The sequence below is a fragment of the Paramisgurnus dabryanus genome, chromosome 20 (assembly GCF_030506205.2).
Source record: "Paramisgurnus dabryanus chromosome 20, PD_genome_1.1, whole genome shotgun sequence".
Classification (NCBI taxonomy): domain Eukaryota; kingdom Metazoa; phylum Chordata; class Actinopteri; order Cypriniformes; family Cobitidae; genus Paramisgurnus; species Paramisgurnus dabryanus.
The window spans coordinates 34,041,910-34,064,450 of NC_133356.1; the positions used below are offsets into that span (position 1 = coordinate 34,041,910).

General features: G+C 38.1%; 1 protein-coding gene across 11 annotated transcripts in view; it reads left to right on the top strand.

Annotated features, from left to right (window-relative positions):
• The window catches only part of dst (dystonin), a 172,955-nt gene that overhangs the window by 53,693 nt on the left and 96,721 nt on the right, over positions 1-22,541 (top strand). For 10 of the 11 annotated variants that reach the window (XM_065249549.2, XM_065249570.2, XM_065249486.2 and 7 more), the window contains 10 exons: positions 1-54; positions 11,530-11,696; positions 13,831-13,943; positions 16,280-16,386; positions 17,408-17,527; positions 18,894-18,989; positions 19,075-19,202; positions 21,254-21,347; positions 21,491-21,645; positions 21,833-22,280. In XM_065249549.2, coding sequence (XP_065105621.2) covers positions 1-54; positions 11,530-11,696; positions 13,831-13,943; positions 16,280-16,386; positions 17,408-17,527; positions 18,894-18,989; positions 19,075-19,202; positions 21,254-21,347; positions 21,491-21,645; positions 21,833-22,280 — 1,482 coding nt within the window. Of the gene's footprint in view, positions 55-6,290; positions 7,345-11,529; positions 11,697-13,830; positions 13,944-16,279; positions 16,387-17,407; positions 17,528-18,893; positions 18,990-19,074; positions 19,203-21,253; positions 21,348-21,490; positions 21,646-21,832; positions 22,281-22,541 lie in introns of those variants that run through there. The other variant, XM_065249509.2, reaches the window with a different exon arrangement.

Genomic DNA, 22,541 nt, shown 5'->3' on the forward strand with positions numbered 1-22,541 from the left:
GGGAACCCAAAGCTGACATTGGGATTGATATGGACCATAATTCTGCACTTTCAGGTGAGAATTCACAGGTTTTGTTTTGAGATCTTCTTTTTGTTTTTGTGTAATGCTCACTGCTATGATGTGAAATGATGTGTTGCACCAGTGATGCATGAATAGCATTTATCATAGGAAGATCATGATCTAATGCAGGTGAACATGATTTCATTTCATTCAGTGACCACAAGATGTCAGACATTGCATTATGGGCATTAGGGTGCAAAGCAACATGAGCTCACAGAAAGGATGTTCACTTACTGTACTTAGCTTTAGTGTAAAAGAAGTGGTTGTGTTGCATTTAAACTATTCTGACTGAAGTATAGGTTACACTAATAAGATCTTCACCAGTTATGTCCTTATGATTATTACTTAATAAATGCAGTCTGTGTTCTGTTATTAAGTGATACTGCTATCATTTTTATTTTATTTTGGTTAAGAGCACAGCAGCCGCGTGTAATTTTCATTTTGTAAACAGCATGTCTTGGACACTCTGCTCAATTATTCACCACTTACATGTACATTTATTCATTTGCCAGATGCTTTTAAGTAAATTACATATATAGATTTTTATCAGTATGGGTTTTCCCTCACACCATGCTCTACCACTGAGCTACATTTTTAACACTAGGAAAAAATGCTTTTACAGTGAGGAAAATAAGTATTTGAACACCCTGCTATTTTGCAAGTTCTCCCACTTAGAAATCAAGGAGGGGTCTGAAATTGTGATCAAAGGTGCATGTCCACTGTGAGAGACATAATCTAAAAAAAATCCAGAAATAAGAATGTATGATTTTTTTAACTATTTATTTGTAAGATACAGCTGCAAATAAATATTTGAACACCTGAGAAAATCAATGTTTATATTTGGTACAGTAGGCTTCCCATATGCAGAAAAACACCCCCAAAGCATGATGCTACCACCCCCATGCTTCACAATAGGGATGATGTTCTTTGAATGGTACTCATCATTCTTCTTCCTTCAAACACGTTTAGTGGAATTATGACACAAAAGTTATATTTTGATCTCATCTGACCACATGACTTTCTCCCATGACTCCTCTGGATCATCCAAATGGTCATTGCAAACTTAAGACGGGCCTGGACATGTGCTGGTTTAAGCAGAGGAACCTTCCGTGCCATGCATGACTTCAAACCATGATATCTTAGTGTATTACCAACAGTATCATTGGAAATGGTGGTCCCAGTTCTTTTCAGGTCATTGACCAGCTCCTCCCATGTAGTTCTGGGCTGATTTCTCACCTTTCTTAGGATCATTGATACCCCACGAGGTGAGATCTTGCATGGAGCCCCAGTCCGAGGGAGATTGACAGTCATGTTTAGCTTCTTCCATTTTCGTATGATTGCTCCAACAGTGGACCTTTTTCACCAAGCTGCTTGGCAATTTCCCCTTAGCCCTTTCCAGCCTTGTGGAGGTGTTCAATTTTGTCTCTAGTGTCTTTGGACAGCTCTTTGGTCTTGGCCATGTTTGAAGTTGGATTCTTACTGATTGTATGGGGTGGACAGGTGTCTTTATGCAGCTAACAACTTCAAACGGGTCCATCTAATTTAGGATAATAAATGGAGTGGAGGTGGACATTTTAAAGGCAGACTAAGGGGCTAATCACATCAATCGTGCTTCAAACGCTTGGAAACGCAAGGCGCGACGCACTGCCTTTTAAAAAAAAGCGCAAACGCTCCCTGCCCATAGAATATCATTCAAAAAAGGCGCCTTCAACTGCCATAAAAGCTTTTGGTGTGATTGGCCCCTATCAGGTCTTTGTGGGTCATAATTCTAGCTGATAGACAGGTGTTCAAATACTTATTTGCAGCTGTATCATACAAATAAATAGTATATATCATATATAGTGATTTCTGGATTTTTTTTAGATTATGTCTTTCACAGTGGACATGCACCTATGATGACAATTTCAGACCCCTCCATGATTTCTTAGTGAGAGAACTTGCAAAATAGCAGGGTGTTTAAATACTTTTGTATATCCATGTCAGCTTTTTTGTTTGCTTACAATATTCTGTATTTTTTAAAGTAAAAAAAAGAGAAGATTTTGTTGAAATATTTGAGTTCCTGCTTAGGTGTCCAGAATTTATAAAGTCTTTGTTATAGACTGCAGAGGTAGAGTGATATGAAGAATTTGTGCTTTAGTTGTCACATGCAGAGTTATTACTGCAGCTGCATGTTTGCAGGCCTGAGCTTGTGAAGCGTACATCAAATACACACACACAGTATATAAGACGTGCAGATGAGTTCAGTCTCAGAGGCTCTTGCATTGATCCGACTGACATCTTTGGCCGCTGGATTATACTCTGAAACGCTCGACAGCTTTTAAGATGCCATGTCGGGTTAAAAACAGGTCAACTTTGTAAAATGTATCTTTGCATTCTGTTTTTAATTCAATTTCTCTTTTATTGTTTGAATTTCTTTTCAATTCTGCATCTTACGACATGCAATGTCTCACATCAATACAATACACCCCAATCATAATAATAATAATAATACATACAATAAAAACATAGCTGGCTGCAGTACGTCCATTTCAACACTTCGATCCACTTTTCTGAACCCTTAAGGTAACCCCTAAGGTTTGACCCCCAATAATGTGACAGGTTGGTGAACAGATGATTGCTGTAGTCTTTAGAATTGAGTGCAATTGTTTTATTTTAATGTCTGCTGACCCCTAAAAGAGTTCTGCTAGTTTTGGATGCCCCCTTCACCACTGTAGTTTATTAATAATCCTGGCTCAGTCCGCACCTTCAATTCGGCTTGATGTTACGAACTCAGAATTTTAGTGTTGCAGGACACAAAACAAACCAGCACTGATCCTCCTTGTTTCTTCGGATAAAAGCGTCTGCCAAATGCATAAATGTAAATGCAATTCCATTCTCACGTCCCTCATAATTCAAATCTGCAGCCGGCAGACACCAGGAATGCAGGAGCAGATCTACGGCTCCTCGTTTGTGCAAACCACACTGACCCAGCCTCCCAGACGGCCCACGTCAAGATCATTCAAAAGCCCAACGCTTTTGAAACTTAAGGCCTAAAATCGATAACTGAGGCACGGTCGAAGAATGTGTTAAATAATGTTTGGTTCATAAAACTTGCTGACAGGTAGCGTGGGGACGTGCAGCAGCACCTGCCGCTGTCACTCTCACGCAAGCCGTCGGGCATGCGGCGCTGGTGCGTGTGCATGTGGGCCTGTTCCCTCATGATCCGCTGTTGTTTTTAAATGGCTCTGCCAAGACGTTAGCGTCTTACGGCTGATATCTGAACGCTGCTTGAATATTTTTTAAGCCCTCTGGGAACTTTTTTTTAAAGTATCTAGTTTTGAATAGATTTCCAAGAAATTCAATAATGCAATTTATGGTAAAAGTGCACATTTTATGTAGGCAAAGTCGTGTAAATAAATGTATATTTTAGAGAAATATTTAGAACATATTAAGAACTACAATATTTACAGCTAGCATCTGAGTACATGTTTAAAGACATTTGATTCTGAATCAAGTAGACATTGGCCATTATGTGATTTCAAAAGGTTGTGGCTATATTTTTAGTTTATGCACATGCTTTGAAGTCCATGAATGAAAGGACAATAACGTCTGTATGAAAAGGGTGTCTAAAGCAGCCACTGTATGATTGCAACATCACATATCATCTCTTCTTTCACAGTCACTTTTAAAGTTAAACTGTCTACTATAAACAAGAATTATTAAAAGACAGTATGATAAAAAATTAAAGTTTTTTGTGCTTTTAGTTGTTGATTGTCTTAAGGTTCTGAATAGGAATTTGCCAAGTTGTTGTTTAAAGGATTAGTCTATTTAAAAAAAAAATCCAGATAATTTGCTCACCACCATGTCATCAAAAATGTTGAAGTCTGTCTTTGTTCAATCGAGAAGAATTTTTTTTTTTAAGGAAAACATTCCAGGATTTTTCTCATTTTAATGGACTTTAATGGACCCCAACACTTAACACTTTACTCAACACTTAACAGTTTTTTTTCAAAGGAGTCTAAACAATCCCAAACGAGGCATAAGGGTCTTATCTAGCGAACCGATTGTCATAAAAAAATGCACTTTTAAACTACAACTTCTCGTCTATCTCCCCGTTCCTGTGATGCTCCAGTGCGACCTCACGCAATACGTCATCAGGTCAAAAGGTCACGGATGATGTATGCAAAACTATGCCCCAGTGTTTACAAGTGTGGAGAAAGAGGACCGTTCCGACGTTGTTGTATGTGGAATGATAATAATTAATGTCTTTGTGTCAGTTTATTGTTTAAAATGGTCCGCAAAATGCATTTCATATATGTAACACGTGACCTTTCTACATCACTACGTAATTACGTGAGGTTGCGCTGGTGCATCACAGGACCGGATATTTTTTATTTTTCTTGACAAAAATGATACTCGTTTCGCTAGATAAGACCCTTATGCCTCGTTTGGGATCGTTTAGAGTCCTTTGAAACTCTGTTGAAAAAAACTGTTAAGTGTTGAGTTAAGTGTTAAGTGTTGGGGTCCATTAAAGTCCATTAAAATAAGAAAAATCCTGGAATGTTTTCCCCAAAAAACATAATTTCTTCTCGACTGAACAAAGAAATACATCAACATTTTGGATGACATGGTGGTAAGTCAATTATCTGGCTTTTTTAAAGAAAATTTACTAATCCTTTAATGATCCAAGTCAAAAGAGATCTCCCCCATTTGCAGATGATATTCTGTTGGTGAGATGTGGCTGTATTGCATTGCAATCTGGTGTTGCTAGGGAGTTGGACAATTGTGTTTCATACTGTGGACGATTAAAATATACTTGGCGAATAGAACAATGAAAAACAACATCATATCTCTTTATATGGCCCTTAAAGGGTGCACAAAATGCCATTTGAAAAACGCCCAATGTCTCTGTGGTATTCTGGTTTCTAAAACCTTTTTCACACAGATATTACGGAAAAAACACGGAAAATGGTTCCAGGATTTGTCCGGGATGGATTGATTTTTGGTGCATTTACACTGCCAGTGATTTTCCAGAATCTTTGCCTGCATTCACACATACTATAGAGACACATGACGTATTTAAAGTCCTGCACTTGGTAGGTTTTTTCCACAGCATCTGATGTTTGCTTAATATCCGTGATTCTCTCTAGAGAAACCACGTGCGTGCATTTTAGTTTATGACATCATAAGGAGCCGTGATGTGCTTTTCTGTCATGCTGGTGAATGATCTCTGCTTCAATCCTGTTTGCTGACAGTTCTCGCTGTGAATGTTTAAATCCCTGTGTCAAAGATCTGAACCCTAACTTCTTGTTACGATGACATGAGCGTCCTCACTACTGCACACACCTTACGGCATTGTTTCAGTCTCTTGTTCACAGAAGCCTCTCTCACAATTTTAGGCTATGTTTACATGACAACGCTGTCCAAACGATCCTGATTCGAGAAAACGACTAAAAATGCTGTATAATGAGTGTCAGGCCAGTAGATGATGATGTCGCCTTGTAAATAAATGTGTCATTTTTAAAAACTGGTTTGAAACCCATCTTTAAAAGTTTACATTTTCAAGACCCCAAAACGTAATTTTCGTAAACAAACAGCCAAACCGCATAAAAACTTTCTCGTATTCGGTTAAAAATGTTGTCTTGTAAAGGGCATCAAGATGTGTAAGCAAACACTGCTAATCACATTTAAATATACGTTTGTTATTTTAAAACATTACATTTAAGAGGTCTGATGTGATTATCCCCCCACTTTGTTTAAACAGGTTTATATAACTCATTCCCCCAGTAATATTTGTTTACTTTAAGCACTCGACTTTGCTCTAGTTTTATCCGAACTAAAGAGTAAAGAGAGAGATTTGTTGTGTAGGGGAGCACAGTTTGCCCTGTATTTGTTAGGACAGCCATGCTGTCGTGTTATTTTTAAAGTCCACATGATAGGCAATGGCTCTCTCAGCCCGGTACATCTTTTGGAATGGATCAACATGCTGAGCAGAGCTTTCACACGCGACACACGGTTATCAGAATCTATCGGCCATCTGATAAGAGTCGATCTTACTTCTCACCCCTCTCAACTCCCTGTGATCACTGAGGACATACAGCCTTAGTCAGCATAGAGAAACTCAACACCAGCAGAGGTCCGGGACGGCTGTGTTTACAAATCACATGAGGGCTGTGACGCTTCCTCAACTGTGACAAAGCCACAGACGGCACAGCTGTGTTAGTTTGCCTTGTCTACCGGGTGCCCTAACCTGTTTAAAGTTTGTTCTGGAGTTTCAGGGCAAAGGGTGATGTTTCAAAGGTCACTGAGCTTTCACTGTGTTGGCAGCGTGGGAAGAAAGGGTCAGGCTGTGTGACAACGCCAGCGAATGTGAAATACAGGAAACTTTTGGATCGTCTCAGATGAGTCTCTGAGGAAATTTTGTTATCTGTACTGCTCTGGATGTTTGGACTGCTGCTGGGTTCTCAGACATCTAAGGCAAATAAAAGATGCTCACTTTTGCTGGGATTAAAACGTTGTTAAACTTGTTTAGCGCTTGCATACAGGACTGAAATGTTTGTTTGATGGGCAGCATCACTAGCGAGAGCGAACAATATGGGTAATGTGTGTGGATGTGTGAGGGGCTCCAAGGAGGAGTGTTATGTTGATCCCACGAAAGCCCCAATCAGTCCTGCGCCCAAAGAGTTCGGCGGCCGTCGGTACTTTCGAAGAAAGAAGAAGGGAAAATCTGCCGAGTTGAATAGCACAAGGAGCCTTGGCACAGAGAGCTTTAAAAGTGACAAGCTGGATGATGTCACACCCTGTAAGCTTTCTCTCAATCAGGCAGATAACTCGGAACAAGACGATGCTCCGAGGCCCAGGCAGAACAGTATCAGCCACGGGGTTTACGTTGGAGAGGTCCCAGTTCTTCGATACAAGACTGGTAGAAGACCAGGTGCTGTTCACCTAGACAAACATGAAAGCAGTCTCACTGTGGAGCACGGTCTTCATGGTGTCAGAAAGAGCTCCAAAAGCATTGCTCCAAAAGAGCTTCTGGAAAAGAGACTTCTGCAGAGACAGTTAAGGAGGGCAGCAAGTTTTGGGGTCGTGGAGCATGTGCTCCTGACCTTGAGAGGAAATGGATCCCGGAGGAGTAGCCTGGCTCGTACGCTGGAGAACATGGAGGGGATCACCAAAAGGATTTGGGATCCTCAAGTTCACAGGAAACGTAGAAGGGTCCGCTCTTATTCTGGAGGTTCAGTTTCCCAGACTCCTCTGGATTCTGTCCAACAAGTTCTTAAGCCTCTATCTGCTGAATGTCAAGAGGTAATAACAGAGGCTATCACTGTATTGCCATTGCATTTATGATGTAATGATACAATACAAAAGACTTATTAACCCATTAAGTAGATAATGAAACCTATTTCGATTACTTTTTAGCAGAAACATAAACACCTAGAGGCACAGGGCCAAATAACTGAAACAGAAAGTGGAAATTAAACTTCATTTGAAATAACCTATTAATGCTGTATTTGTATTTCATTTTGACGACAGTAAGTTTCCATCAGCTACAGTGAGGTATTTTGTGTCTTTCGTATTATCATCATCATTAATCACCGAATACAATAATAATATGAGGGATCTTTTCACATCAATACTGCTTTTCTGTTAAATTTAAGGTTCTGTTTACTTTTTTGGCCAAAAGGTTTGGCTTTGTCTGTTTTGGCTTGAAATTCTTTGATCTTTTTTTAAGTTTTTATAATGAATAAAGTCCCAGGTAAAGGTTGTCCACACATCATGTATTTAAGCAATATCGCTCGAGTAGGAGTGTGATATAGCTCTATATCATCACGGCTGTGATTAGGCCAGAGGCACGAGGCAATCACAGCCGTGATGATATAGAGCTATATCACACGACTCCGAGAGCGATATTGCTTTTATACAACAGTTCGACGGCACACGTTTGAAAAACGAAAACTAAAAAACAACAACGGAGTTATTTTAAAAGCCTCTTTGTTTGAGAACTACTTCTTCCGCCACGGATTTGAGGGCGGCCAGAATGACAGGTAAAACTTTCGGCTGCTTTGAAGCTCATAACAACTCAATGGACGGAAAAGCCGTTTCTTTATATTACCGTTTCTTGGTCACAAAGTGTAGTTTTAAGATTAGTTTAGTCGAGAATGTATATGTATTATATTTAAATCTGCAGTCGATTAGTAAAGATAGCGCCTGTTTGAACGAGTGCTTACTGAGATTCGGTACGAATGAGAACCAAAGCATGAGCGGACGTGAGTGTTCACTCGCCCCGCTGACCACCGCCCTCTCTGGGCTACATTTCTGACAGAGATACCCTGGCTCTCATGTTGGCCTTGTTTGTTTATGATCGTCAAAATGAGATCAAATCAGCAGTATGTAGTGTCATGATCAAACGATTACTTGTTTTTTTATTCATATTTAGTGTCTTTTGTGTTGTTATTGTTTTGGCGCGAGGTAAAAGTTAATAAAACTATACTTGTATAACGTTACTATTGCTTTCTCATTTATTCTTAACGCGATACGAGCACTCGATTATTATTATTAAACTTTGTTCTTGTCAGTACTATACAAAATGGTTTTTTATAAGTGTCAGAGAGATGTTTTTGCATGCTGCTTATAAATATACCAGTGGCGATATCTCATAACATGTTTTAATAGTCACATCACGATAAAGTAAATGATCAATGTCCACATTTAAAAGCTGCGGTGCTTACCTGCATTTCCACGGTGTTTTCGCGTTCTGATAAAAGATATAGCTCCAGAAAAAAACGAGTGTTTATATTCCTCTTTCCAAGTGTTAATCGTCCACACGATGTGACAAGACATTTCTCCCATTAACTTTAACGTAACATCCAAGAGCGCTGATCTTTGACAGAATAATTACTTCCGATTGGGGATTCACAGACTGATTTATGAGCAAGTAAACTAATGAGACACACGGAGAGTGATTCAAAACAGCGCGTCTGTGTTTTTCCATTCAGAGATGAGCCTGCTTAGGACCTCCATTCACTAGGTGGTGGAATGATACGAAAGGTGATGCGGTTACAGTGCCGTTATCAGCACAATATCGCATAGCTCTTAGCCAATCAGATTCGAGAACCAGAAAGAACTGTTGTATAAACCATGATATACCACCACCGCGGGTGCATTATTGCTTTTATTAAATAATACAAAAAAGTGAGTAGTGCTAATGAGAAATGTCTGTTGCTCACAGAAAGCTATTGTGTGGCATCTGAAGTGTCATCGTTTTTAAAGCTTGTGCTCACTATAAACTGTTGTTGTATGAAGCGAGCTCTTTCCTAATGAATGACACAGCATTTCCTCAATGTTATTATCATACAGATGACTTTCTGTTTAAATCATTGCAGTGTTTAGTTACAGCTGACAGACTTTGACTCTTGTTTTAATTATTTCCACACCCTCAGTCTAAACACCACGTGCTTTACTCTCTTCTGACAAGCTATAATTAAAGTGTGACCGGCCCTTTAACACCAGCGTGTGCACCATTGGGTCATTATGCATTTCAACAGTCTGTGAATAATTTTTGACCTGTTGTCTTTAATATGGTAATGGGTTCATGTTCGTGTTGTTTGACTAAACCTTTCTCCTGGAGATTTGTTTTTAAGTTGAAATGTGAGATAGTTTCTGATGGTCTACATTACTGCTGTCTCTAGCCATCATGGCTCGCTGTCATATTCAAAGTAGTTTGAATTTATTGCCTGCTATCCTATAAATACCTCTGATTGGAGCGTAACCAACCTATGCTGGTAAATGAATGATCGGATGACTCAGTGCTGACACAGCAGATATTAAAAAGACATCAGTATGTATTAGGGGTGTGCACAACATGATCTCATAAAGTTCCGTGGGATAGTCACAGAATTTTTTGCTTATTTTTCCGTGGCATTCTCACGGATCTCCGCATTTGTCTGTGGCCCTGCCACGGACTTTCTTTTCCATGGCATTCTCACGGATTGGTTATTTAACTGCTTATTCTTATTTTTAAACCATTGTCGCTTCGGTTTAGGGTTAGATTTACATAAAATGACATCCCTACCCAAACCCAACTCTAACCCCAACGCCAGGCGACAATTGTTTAAAGTTTAGAAAATATTAAAAATAAATAAGATTTTTTTTTATAAACCAATACTTAACCTCCTAAGACCCTTTGCAACTTCCCCTTTAAGACAAAAGACCAGATTCAATCTACTGTTACACATGCGTTTCTCTTTCAGCTGTTTACTTTCTCTTAAAATCTAAATGGTCGTGTTTATGAGGATACTTGCAAAGGGAAGCCGAGCTTAATGAGCAGCGGATGCCCGACTTGCGCGCTCCTCTCACTCAGAAACAGTGCGCGCATATAGCACCGTTGTTTGTTTTTTAATGGCTTAAAATGACTTGTTTTAAAACTGTGGCGCTTAAATGTGTGTACAAATGTTACGTTTTCGTGACCACGTGCACAGCAACATGACGTGGGCGCTCAAACTCGATAGAGACGAAAGTCCAAAATCTCTACCGGTTGACAAATTTCTACCGGTTTATCATATTTACCAGTTTATCACCCACCCCTAGTATGTGTCTTCAGATAGATTTATAGGTTGTTTTTTTGGTCGAATTTTGTTTATCAGTTGTCCGTCTTAAGGCATGATGAACTTATAATTTTTGAAAACAGGCTGTGTGTTAGGGTTATTTTCTATGCAGTGATTTTTAAAAAGAAACTGTGTATAATACAAGCCAGTGACAGTACACCTTGCTGAAAAAACTGGCATAATTCCAATGCTGGTCCTTGCTGGTTTAGCTGGTGGTCACCAGCATACCAGCACCACAACACAAGGGATGCTGTTGCTGGTATGCTGATGACCATGCTGGTGGTCCATGCTGGTTTGGTACCGGTATGCTGGTCTTGCTGGTATGCTGGTGTGACATATTTTAAGTCATTGGGCTAGTTTGTGGCTAGTTGTGATTGACCATTGTGCTGGTTTTGTTACGCAGATCTGACAACCCTGCTTGATCTTGTGATTCTCAACTGGCCATGGGACCCCCACTTTTACATGGTTATCAAGCCCCAACCCACATTTTAAGGAATTTGAATCGAGCAAATTTATCTCTTAGAAATTTTAAACACACACATGTACAGCTATTGTGGTCAATGTCTGACCTACTCCCTTGCTTTGAGTAAAGTTGCACCAAAGAAGAAAAGCCACTTTCACATAGATATGTTGTGCTGAACGGTAGGATCGCAGTCATCGACATTGACTCATTGTAAGATCGTATCGCGGCCATGTGTTAGTAGGGCTTTCACGTGCGCCTTTCAAAATAAAAGTCCCACGCCAGAAAAAACTTTTAAAATTAGGTTTTGCTATTTCTTTGACCCACTAGTTGAGAAACACTTATTTAGTTTCTATAATGGTGCTATAACATCGTTTGTTATTATTAGCAGTATTCATTTCATGATTTTGTGTTTCATGCATGCAGATCTCAGAAATCCACGTCACAGGAGAGTCTGAGGATATGACAGCCAAGGAAAGACTTCTGCTTTGGTCCCAGCAGATGACTGAAGGCTATGTAGGTGTCAGATGTGACAACTTCACTACCTCGTGGAGAGATGGACGACTGTTCAATGCTATCATTCATAAGTACAGGTAACAAAAGTTTACAAAAACATATCTCACTCTACTTCTAAAAGGAATTTTGTACATTCAATCTGTCAAATTGAAGAGTTTTGATCTGATGTGTTTTAAATAATATATTGCTTCATTTTTTGACTCAGAATTGCATCAGATCAAAAGAAAATGGCCTGTGAACACTATTTAATGTTGACTCTGAAATGCTGTCTAAGTGAGATTTGTTGCCGATATTAAAATTATAGTAACTAAGAAACAAAAAAACAATTAGTTAAACTAAATAAACATTTATTTTGCAATAATCACTTAATAAAAAAATGATGAGGTAAAAATTGTAAAGAGGTTAAATAATTACTGCTTATATATTCAGATAACATGTATAATTAATGACAAAAACAGTATATAATTCCCTAATATTAATAAATAAATGGCATGCAGTTATTTACTCAAGAGGTTGTTTCACTTTCTTAAAGTTAAAGTTAAAAATATATTATTAGACCAAGAAAGATTTGTGTCTGTTCTTCTGTTTTGTCGTTGTAAAAACAATACAAAAACACCGCAATTGCACAGCCTAATTATATATTTGCTTAGATAGAAGCATGTAGCATCAAAGCAGAACGATGTCTTGTCCTCCTCACATACATACACAGCTTTCTTGCTGGGCATCGAGTGATGCTGGTTATTGAGTGCAGGAAAACAGTGTCTTGTTTAAAAGTTACCGAAAACAACACACCTATCTGAGGAACTGCCGTCAGGGGATTTGTCGTTGTCTATTTGTTTCAGTTTGTTGTCGCCAGTTGTAGTTACCGCTGGGCTGCAGATGTGACACCTCACAGAACCGTTTAAGTGACACCTTGTTGCTTGTTACACACAACACAATGTCACGTTTAAAAGGGAATGATGAATAGTCATCTAACCATCTGTTAGACAATGGTCTTCGACTTCATGCGGAAAGATTTATCGGCCAAAGATGATAATAAAAAAAATTGGCCTCTGCACTTGTTTATGCAAAAGACCGCTGGAAAACAGGCCAATCCAAGCATAACACAGACAGTAATGTCACAGTCGAGATGTACGCCCCCAACATTAAATTACATATTAAATTAAGGACATTGTTATTACAATGCTAAAAACAAAATTGTGACTGCTGAGTAAGCGCTATATGCTAGTTAATTCTATATGCTAACGTTTAGGCTGAAACTTACCACTCAGAAAACGTCCATTAACAATCTCCAAACAATTGATTATTCCTCAAAATCTGTATCTTTGTCTGATACAGGCTCGAACTTGTCTGTTTACACACACAGAGAGCTGCTAAAAGGAGACAGTGACCAATTAATATTTATGGGCCGAATAAAAGTTTTTTTTTCTGAACTTTTTCCTCCTGACTAAAAAGGCTGGAGGTTTTTCAACCCCTAGGGAGTCAGCTGACATTGGCTTAACTTGGCATTCTCGTCTAGTCGTTACATTATTATTAAGCTCGCTAGTGCGGATCATTCTTAGCTGATGTACTCTGCTTCTTATGTTGTCCACAGATTTTTCTGTGTTTTTTCCTGCATTTATTAATGTATAGCTGCTTTGAAACAATTAAACAATTGTGAAAAGGGCTATATAATTCATGACTCTTTCAATGACTCTTTATAAGGTAATAAAAACAATGGAGTTCATTAAGTAAGGTTTTAATAGACTGTTTCTGGTCTGAACTTTACTTCTGGTTTCAATTTTTTAATGGTCTGACTATTTGCTAAACTGATCTCTTGAACAAGTACCTCATCGAAAATAACAAATGTTTTGGTTTTCTAGGTAATCTACGTGTTGTTTATTTTGCTTGTTATATAAATAAACTACGTTTAAAGTGCTTTGTTGTTATTTATTCTTAGCAGAGTTTACCGGAAGTTACGTGTTGACCATGAAAGCCACTTGTTTATGTTGTTACTGCTGAAGCCGTCTATAGACCACTGATAATATAGTTATGTATATTATATTGCATTTCTGTTAAGAGATCCTCCTAATAGTTACACAATGCACCTTTAACATATTTTATTTGAATGCATTCTTTGTCACCTTTCAAATAAAATCTCTGAGCCATGATTGTAATATATCAGACGTGCAGAGTTTATTGAATAATAACCATAGTTGTCTGCTAATGTAGGCCTGACCTGGTGGATATGAGCAGAGTATCATCACAGAGTAGCAGATCAAACCTCGACCAAGCGTTCTGTGTGGCCGAGCAGCTCGGTGTGGCCCGACTGCTGGATCCAGAGGGTGAGTTTTAACATCATACACATTTCTCTTAAACCAGTGCCTTTAATCAAATTAAACTGGGCTATATCTGATCTCACTCTTCAGTTAAAATGCCTTCTCACTTCTTACATTAAATGCTGATATTTGTGCGTCATTCAGATGATGCAGATACAGTACTCTTCAATCCATGCTGTTTGTGCCTGCATGAGTATTTTGTAAAACATCCTACTTAAAGTGCGTCTTGCAGGTTAACCACCACTGTCGATTAATGGGTACATAAATCACTCAAGATATGTGTATAATTTTTAAAATGTCTCAAAAATGGTCTTAAAGACCACTTTTTTTACGTTTTTGGTATTAACGGTTTTTTTACGCAATTCTGCGATGACGTCACGTTGGGGAGAAGTGAAGAAAGCCTCAGCCAGAGCCATAGAGATAGATGAGACATTTATTGCTGTTTAATACTTACGAATACAATTTGGAAATCATATATACATCGTAGGAAATATATAATGTGTTATACTGCAAAGTTACCATGATAATTATTATTTATGATATCTGTGGAGATAAATAAAACTACGCAAATCTGCTGATTTGATCCATTCATGTCCTGACCACCAGGCTAGAGATTTTTAAACATCCTTAATCCACACTTACTAGTCTATCAAATAATATCTCAAATATATTGTTTTGTGAAATAAAAGGATGCTTTGTTATATTGTTTATGCGATTATAACGAATCACACGATCATTTTATACGCAGCAGTCAGCAGCTGCAGCACACTCGGATCCGACCGCATACATACTGTAATAAACAGGCGTTCGGCGGCTTTTTACATCACGACAGACTATGTCATTTGAGGAGGAACCGCTCATTGATCACCGTATTTTTATAAATCCTGTACATGTTTGGACCTGCCGAACAGGTTGAGCACTTTCATATACTTTGTTGAGCAGAGAGGCTGCACTTTGACCAGCGGGCTGCGGGAACCGGCGCACATCACGCCGCCAGACGGTGTTGTTAACTCGAAACGTATAACTATTATCAGATCGACCCACCGGGAAAGTCCCGACATTGCCATTCCGCTACTGGCTGTAAGAAAGCGAGTGCGTTTGGGTCGCTGGTCCCCGCGAACAGATGTGACGTGCCTCACTCACCTTCCTGGATTAGAGACATGCTGCCAAAACCGTTTGTGCTGAAGATCGCATAAAGTTACACCCATTTCAGGCAGGATTATGGACCCCCTCAAGCCAGCATGCATGAGTATGTTAATTGTTTGTTTACTTTCTACACGAAGATATGCTAACGTTATGCTATCTGGCTGTCTGCCTATCTCTCTATACTAGCCTATCCATCTGTCTGTATGTCTGTCTGTCTGTCTGTCTGTCTGTCTGTCTATCTATCTATCTATCTTTAATCTGCGCTATCAGAACTGTACTTTACTCGTCTTTCTATAGTCATTCTCAATGCTCTCAATGCGGCTTTGATAAATTCTCTCCCCAGCGTGACGTCATACAGTGCGTTGTGGGGGAAAGGAGAATCATTGCAAACCGCTGTACTTTTTCATACTTTTTCGGGTTTTGTGATACCCAACAACATAAAATACAATGGATAACAGTTTAAATGTTTATTATCAACAAGCAAATTGCACAAATTCGTTGAAAAATTTTACCTGCAAATCGCCCTTTAAGCATTCCTTTGTTTTTACATTTCCTATGAAATGATGGGAATCATAAAGGATTTTTGCAAGTGAGGCCACTACATCATTTCAAACGTGTGTGTTTCAGACCCACTTGTAATGAAAGATATTCTTATAAATATTAATCAATTTGATTTGGTTAATTCATGAATATCATTAGAGTGGTTGTAAACCAGTAAGAGTTATGCATTAGAAAGATATGTTGTCAGTGTATTTTCTCGTATTATTTTTGTGCTGAACACTTTTTTTCCCAAAACTAACTGCAAACTAACAACTCACATCAACATATTGTAGTAATATATATAAAAAAAACATCTAGAAAATAATTTATTTCTTTAATACTTTGAACCGGTTTGCTATTTCCAAAAAACTGATTAATTAATTTCTAAAATGATTTATAGACACACCAAGTTATTATGAAGAGTTAGTATTTTATTATGTGAAACATTTAAACGGATGAGTGAGTCGAGTATTTTTAAGCTGGATCTAATGTGTAAGATATTTCACTCTGCAGTTTCATACTATATGCTGTGCATGTTGTATAATCATCTGTAAATCAACATCTTTAACCTGACAAGCACTTTCTATTTAGTCATCAGTGTTTGTTGCTAAACTGTTAAGAAATTATAAACTCTAATTCGTCATATTTTTGGGCAGATGTTGACGTGTCATCGCCAGATGAAAAGTCAGTCATTACTTACGTATCAACATTATACGATGTCTTCCCAAAAGCCCCGGAAGGAACAGAGGGCATCAATGCAAATGTAAGAACGCTCACACATCTACACAATAACAGTGTTTTCATTGAAGGTGTTGTCTGGGTTGTTACTGTGTTTACATGGTCCTGACATGACTAATAGATTCTATCACAGTAAAAGTCATGTTAAGACAAATATCTTTTATTTTATGGCTATACCTTCATAGCTGTATGATATATTCTGATGCTGTATTGCCCATTAGACTTGTATTATCATTATGTCCATGCATTTTCTCTTATTAGTATTTTTTTTATAATCAAGGAAGAATTTAAAAGTAAAAATAATAATAAGAAGAAGAACAAGCATATGTCGGTTTATTATTGACATATAAGTGGCAATGGGAAGGCATATCAGAAAAAATGATGGCTAGAAGAGGTGGTGATGTGTCTGAACTCTTAAAAAACATATGTCAGAAAACAAATTTATCTTGTAATGGACTACTTTATCTAGTGTTTAGCAATCACATTTAAATGATTTACTTAAGCATGATATTAATAATCTGACATACTATTGTTGCATTTTTGTTAGGTTGATTTGTTTTGATCTATACACTACCGTCAAAAGTTTAGGGTTACTTTATTCATTTTTTCCACATTTATTATAATACTAAACTCTACAAAAAATTACACAGATATAGCTATGGGAATTAATCATCTTCAGGACTGTCATATTTTGTCTGGAATTGGCATTCGTGTATATCATTTGCATAAAATTACTTTCAGATCTAAATATTTTTCAGATCATGAGATTTCAGTCAAGTTGAATGGTAGTAAGTGTAAAATTTTCAATGACTTTGCGGCGTTGCTCAGATGAGTTTGAGGGTTGTTATTCAGGAATTAAAATCAGTTTTAAATCTTTGGAGAAATATTTCCCTACACTAAAATTCGTCTTCAACATCTAGGACCAAAACATGCTTACTAATGAATCAAATAATCCAAATACTTTCAGAAAGCCGAACAGTGATAACTGTCAGTACTGAGACGACCTTGAGATAAAGCTGAGGTGATTTCTGTTATTTATGAAACAGGATGTGGATATTAAATGGATTGAGTACCAAAACATGGTGAAGTACCTCACCCAGTGGATCAGACACAATGTGACTGTTATGTTGGACAGACGTTTTCCCAGCAGTCCTGTGGAGCTTAAGGTGAGTCCTCATACATCTTTAGGTGAGGTACACAAGTGTGAAATGTTTTTTCCAGTCAATTAACAAGTCATTTAAACTATCTTGACAGGTGATGAGTTGCTGTAACTTATTATATCAAGTTAAAATGTTTTATTTATGTCAGCTTTATTTTATTAGTTACAGAAACTCATCACTAGTCAATACAGTTAAAATGAATTGTAAATCCATGTTGATTATCTAACTTAAAAATTGCAAAAAAAAGTGCAAAAATATTTTATACAGTGTACAGGCAACACAAAAATAAACCACGTGGCTCCAGACAAAATACAGGTGTTTTGTGCAGCGAATCAATCAACCTTATGGCAGTTCTCATACTTTTTGGTGTACCCCCTGCCCCTTGTGTACTCTTTGCTGCCCCCCAAAGTAATTTTATGACATAAAACAATCTTAAACTCAACATTTTAATTAAATAAAAAATATTTAATAATACAATGTAGTGATGTTGGTCAGTAGCCTTAGTTTCTGAGGTTTAATTACATAGAATTTATTATAAATGAATGTATATTAAAATGTCAGAAAACCTGCTGGCATCATCCCGCGCACCCCAGTTTGAGAACCACTGCATTATGGCATTATTATTTTTTGCCTAAATTCTCATTACTGCAAGAAAAAAATGATCCTGTAGTTGGCAAATAACCCGTTTATATGGCAACATTATGATTTTAGGGGTTATATTTTATTTATTATTTAAGGCAAAGAGAACAATTTTAGTTGATATGACCAGTCACCATTACCAAGGTTTTTCACTATTCTGAATGACCTGTCCGACTGTTCATCTGTACTTTTTTGAGATTTGTGGGTGGTATATCTACTTTACAAGTAGTGTCACTCATCATAATTTCTTTAATTTTCCTTTTGATTTTGAGGTGAAAATGACCTAAATGTTTCTTACAGGTTTCATGAAGCTTCACAATATAGGGTCCATAAAAATATTGCATATGATTTCCATATATGAGAGTGAGTTTTTGGATAAACTGACTTTAGATTTTTTTAAAGGCAGATAAATCAAAAGTAATAATTTATGCTGACATGTATTTTTTCCAGAATTAGCAGCTGGCGAGAAACTTTGATTCTTGTTAACATAAAGAATTGTTTAGTCAAGCCTGGGGTGGATTTCTTCCACTCCTACAGATGATTTAAATGGCAAATAGGTTGCATCCCCCCTAATGTAGATTAAAAAGCATTAAAGGTCTTTTAACAGTTGAAGAGTGACTCTATAAATCTCACAAGTTCTGTGAGCGGGTATCTTTTCTTTGCTTGCATTTAATGTTCATATTATGACTTTGCTCTTAGGCTTTGTTGTAACTAGCCATTTTCTTTTTTGCAGGCACTTTATACACAATATCTGCAGTTTAAAGAGCACGAAATACCACCTAAGGAAAATGAAAAGACCAAAATCAAGCATCTCTACAAAATGCTAGAGGTTTGCATGCATAATTTGCTTTCACTTTGCTGCACACTTGACACATGTGAAGGTATGTAAGACTCTGCTGTATGTTGGTACACAGATGTGGATTGAGTTTGGCCGCATACAGCTCCCTCAAGGCTGCCATCCTAATGATGTGGAGAAGGAATGGGGAAAGCTGATCGTGGCCATGTTGGAGAGAGAGAAAAGCCTGAGGCCTGAGGTGGAGAGGTATGGTTTACATGTACTTGTATCTTTACATTAGTTAATGAAGGAATGTGGGTGTGCTATATGATAGATTCTTAGTGTGTGGATGTGATCACAGGAGAAGTAGTGTAGAGAATGTTCACAGTTCAACTGAGAGATAAAAATGTCGTATGATTTTTACATTTATTATTAAATAAATTATGATCTTTTAGTATTTTATTATTTTGTCAAATATTAAAGTCATTAACAGTCATTAAAGGTGACATAGAATGATTGAACGGGGTATTTATCCTTGTTCTGTGATGTGACATGTAGACAAATTTTTTTTTGTTTGGGTCTGTAATGCCTTAGAAGCTTCCTAAAAACCTCTCTCAGATAGCTCTATTAGGGTGGGGGATTTTAAACAAGTGGTTTTGCACCTATCTGGCTCCCCCTACTGGCTTAACTTGCAATCTCATTACTGATTGGCTGACTTTGCTGCCACTCAAAAAATGTAGCCAATTATTTTAAAGTGGAGGGGCAGTGAGATGCCTGTGATGTCATAAGCATCAGTTTTTTTAGATTGGGCCATTTTCTGGCTGACATTTCTAAAAGAGGAATTTCTATGAGACTGAGATGTTTAGCATGTCTAGCACTTTTTGTATGTTTGTGAATGCGGGTAGACTACCATTATTCAACAAAGACAAGGTAAAAATGGTTTTTCATTCTCTGTCCCCTTTAAAGGTTGTTGATAAATTTAGCAGACACCGTTTAGGGATTTGTTAATGATAAAACATCTACACAACACTTTTTACAAGAAAAAAAAATGTCAGTGGCACTCAGCACCTGTAGATTTATAACTGCAGCTTGTACCGTACGAAACAGACGTGCATTGAAACTGCAGCTCTGGCGGTTTGGAACAAACCTGCATCACTTTATAACTGCAGCCCGTGATGTATGGGGAAGATGTGCATTGATTTCTAACTGCAGCTCATGGCATACTGAGCAGACATGCATCGCTTTATAAGTGCAGTAGCATTTTGTCACTGAATTTCAGGGCATAAAGAGCAGACCTGCATTTATTTGCAATTGCAGCCCACACCGTATGGATCCGATATGCATTGATTTACAACTGCAGCTTGCACCTTACAGACCAGTAAAACTGACAGCTTTTATTCAGATTTTATTCTGACAAAAGTAAGAAAAACAGCAAAGCAACTTGACTCCAATGACTGTTGAATTAGGATGTTACTTTGAAAAAAAGTTGCAAATGTTTACCTTTTACCATTTGTAGATATGGTCATGCTAAAATACTGAGCTATATATTTCATCCACCTGGAAGTAGTTTTGGCTCAAGCACACTTGTACAGATATTAATCATCATATTATTGACGTAAAGATGATGTTTGGAAATCACCTGCCCTGGAATTTTTTGAACATTTGGTAACCCCATGAAATACGATAATATTCAATAAAGTGGATTAAAAAATTTGAAATCACATGAAGCTTAGTGAGGCTGAGGAATTTGGTTCCTGGTGTGGCACGCCTACAATTTTCAAGCATAACTGTCTGAACCTGCGCTGGATCATCTGTCTTAAATGAAAAGGAACGTTTAGTGTTTTACCTGGGGGTTATGATATTGGGGGCGGCTGCCCTGCCTCCATTATGAGCCTATAAATAACGGGCACCGAGAGCGTGCGGCCTCAGCAGGCTGCTCGCTCTGGTGTTGGACCGTAGATGGCCAGTTGGGTCTCCGTTGCTGATGGAGAGGTGGTAACTGCCATTCTCCGTGTCAGCGGAAGACATTGTTAAGTCTATTATGATGCACAGTAACCTGGTATACTGCAGTAGCACGTCATCAGTGAGTGACAGCACTCTGACCAGCTTAGGCTCTGCTGAAAATCTGCTCTCGGGAGCCTTTGAACCCTTCACAAGCACTCCGCTTTATCTCAATAATAACTCTGTGTATGGACCTAGGTGAGATGACCACACATGCAGAAGATGAGATGTGGTTATTGGTGTGAACCAATGGTGACTTGACTGGTTTGATTTTAGTAATTTTTTTGTTTTAAATTGTCTGTCTTTTGTTTTCATAGACTTGAAATGCTCCAGCAAATTGCAAACAGAGTCCAGCGAGACTGCGTAAGCGGAGAGGAGAAACTATCCTTAGCACGAACTGCTCTGCAGTCGGTAGGTTACGTGCATATAAAAATATATATATAAACAAAATCAATTTACTTAAAGATAAGAAACAAGAAGATTTTGATTGTAAAGATTTTAAAATGGATAGCTAAAATATTTTTTTTTTAATAAAATATGATAATCTCCTCTAGGATGCCAAACGGTTGGAATCAGGAATCCAGTTTCAGAATGAAGCAGAAATTGCCGGTTATCTCCTGGAGTGTGAGAATCTGTTACGACAGCAAGTGGTGGATATTCAACTTCTGCTGGATGGGAAATTTTACTTGGCCGATCAGCTTGTGCAAAGGTTGGGAAAAAATATGAGGAAATCATTATCTGTGTCAACTTAGATGATAAATCATTTTGGTAACCTTTGTTCAAGTATTCAAACAGTAAACCTCACTCGACCAGTCTTTTAACCACGGATACATTTGTAATCCTGTAACGCATAAAGTCGAGTTCTTAGTGCTGTTATACTATAATCTGTCCTTCAGGGTGTCAAAGGTCCGTGATGAGCTGTTGGCCTTGAGATCGGAGTGTTCCTCTGTATACAGCAAAGGACGCACACTGACCTCAGAACAGACCAAGATGATGATCTCTGGCATCACGCAGAGTTTGAACTCAGGCTTTTCCCAAAACTTTAACGGCGGACTGTCTCCTGCCCTCACGCATGGTGGCATGGTGACGATGGGCGGCGGTCACGCGTCTGCGCTGACCCCTGTGTTGAGCCCAGCCATGACCCCGGGCATGCAGCCAGCCTCGGTTCAAACTTTCCTCAGCGGCAGAGGTGGAGGAATGGAGCCCGGAGCCTTTCAGCAGTTCAAACACATGCAGATCCGCAAGCCCATGCTTAAGTCATCGTTCATGGATCCGAACCTGTCAGAGGACGAAGTGAATATGAAGTTTGTGCAGGATCTGCTGAACTGGGTCGAGGAAATGCAGGTACATTAGAGTTCTTTTAATCGTAACTTTTTTTTCTCAGTGAACGTATATTTAGAAAATGGCATATGATTCTAAGACTAGAGAATTATATTATGTTTTTTTGTTAAACCAAATCTGCAACTAGTTATCACTGGTGTTAAGCATAAATTCTGATTAGATTTTGTGATGTTTATGCTGAAATAAGGAATGATTTGAGTAAGGAAAGCCTGATTATTTGCAGTGCGGTTATCATGATGGTACTTTTCAAAGTTCTTTTAATTC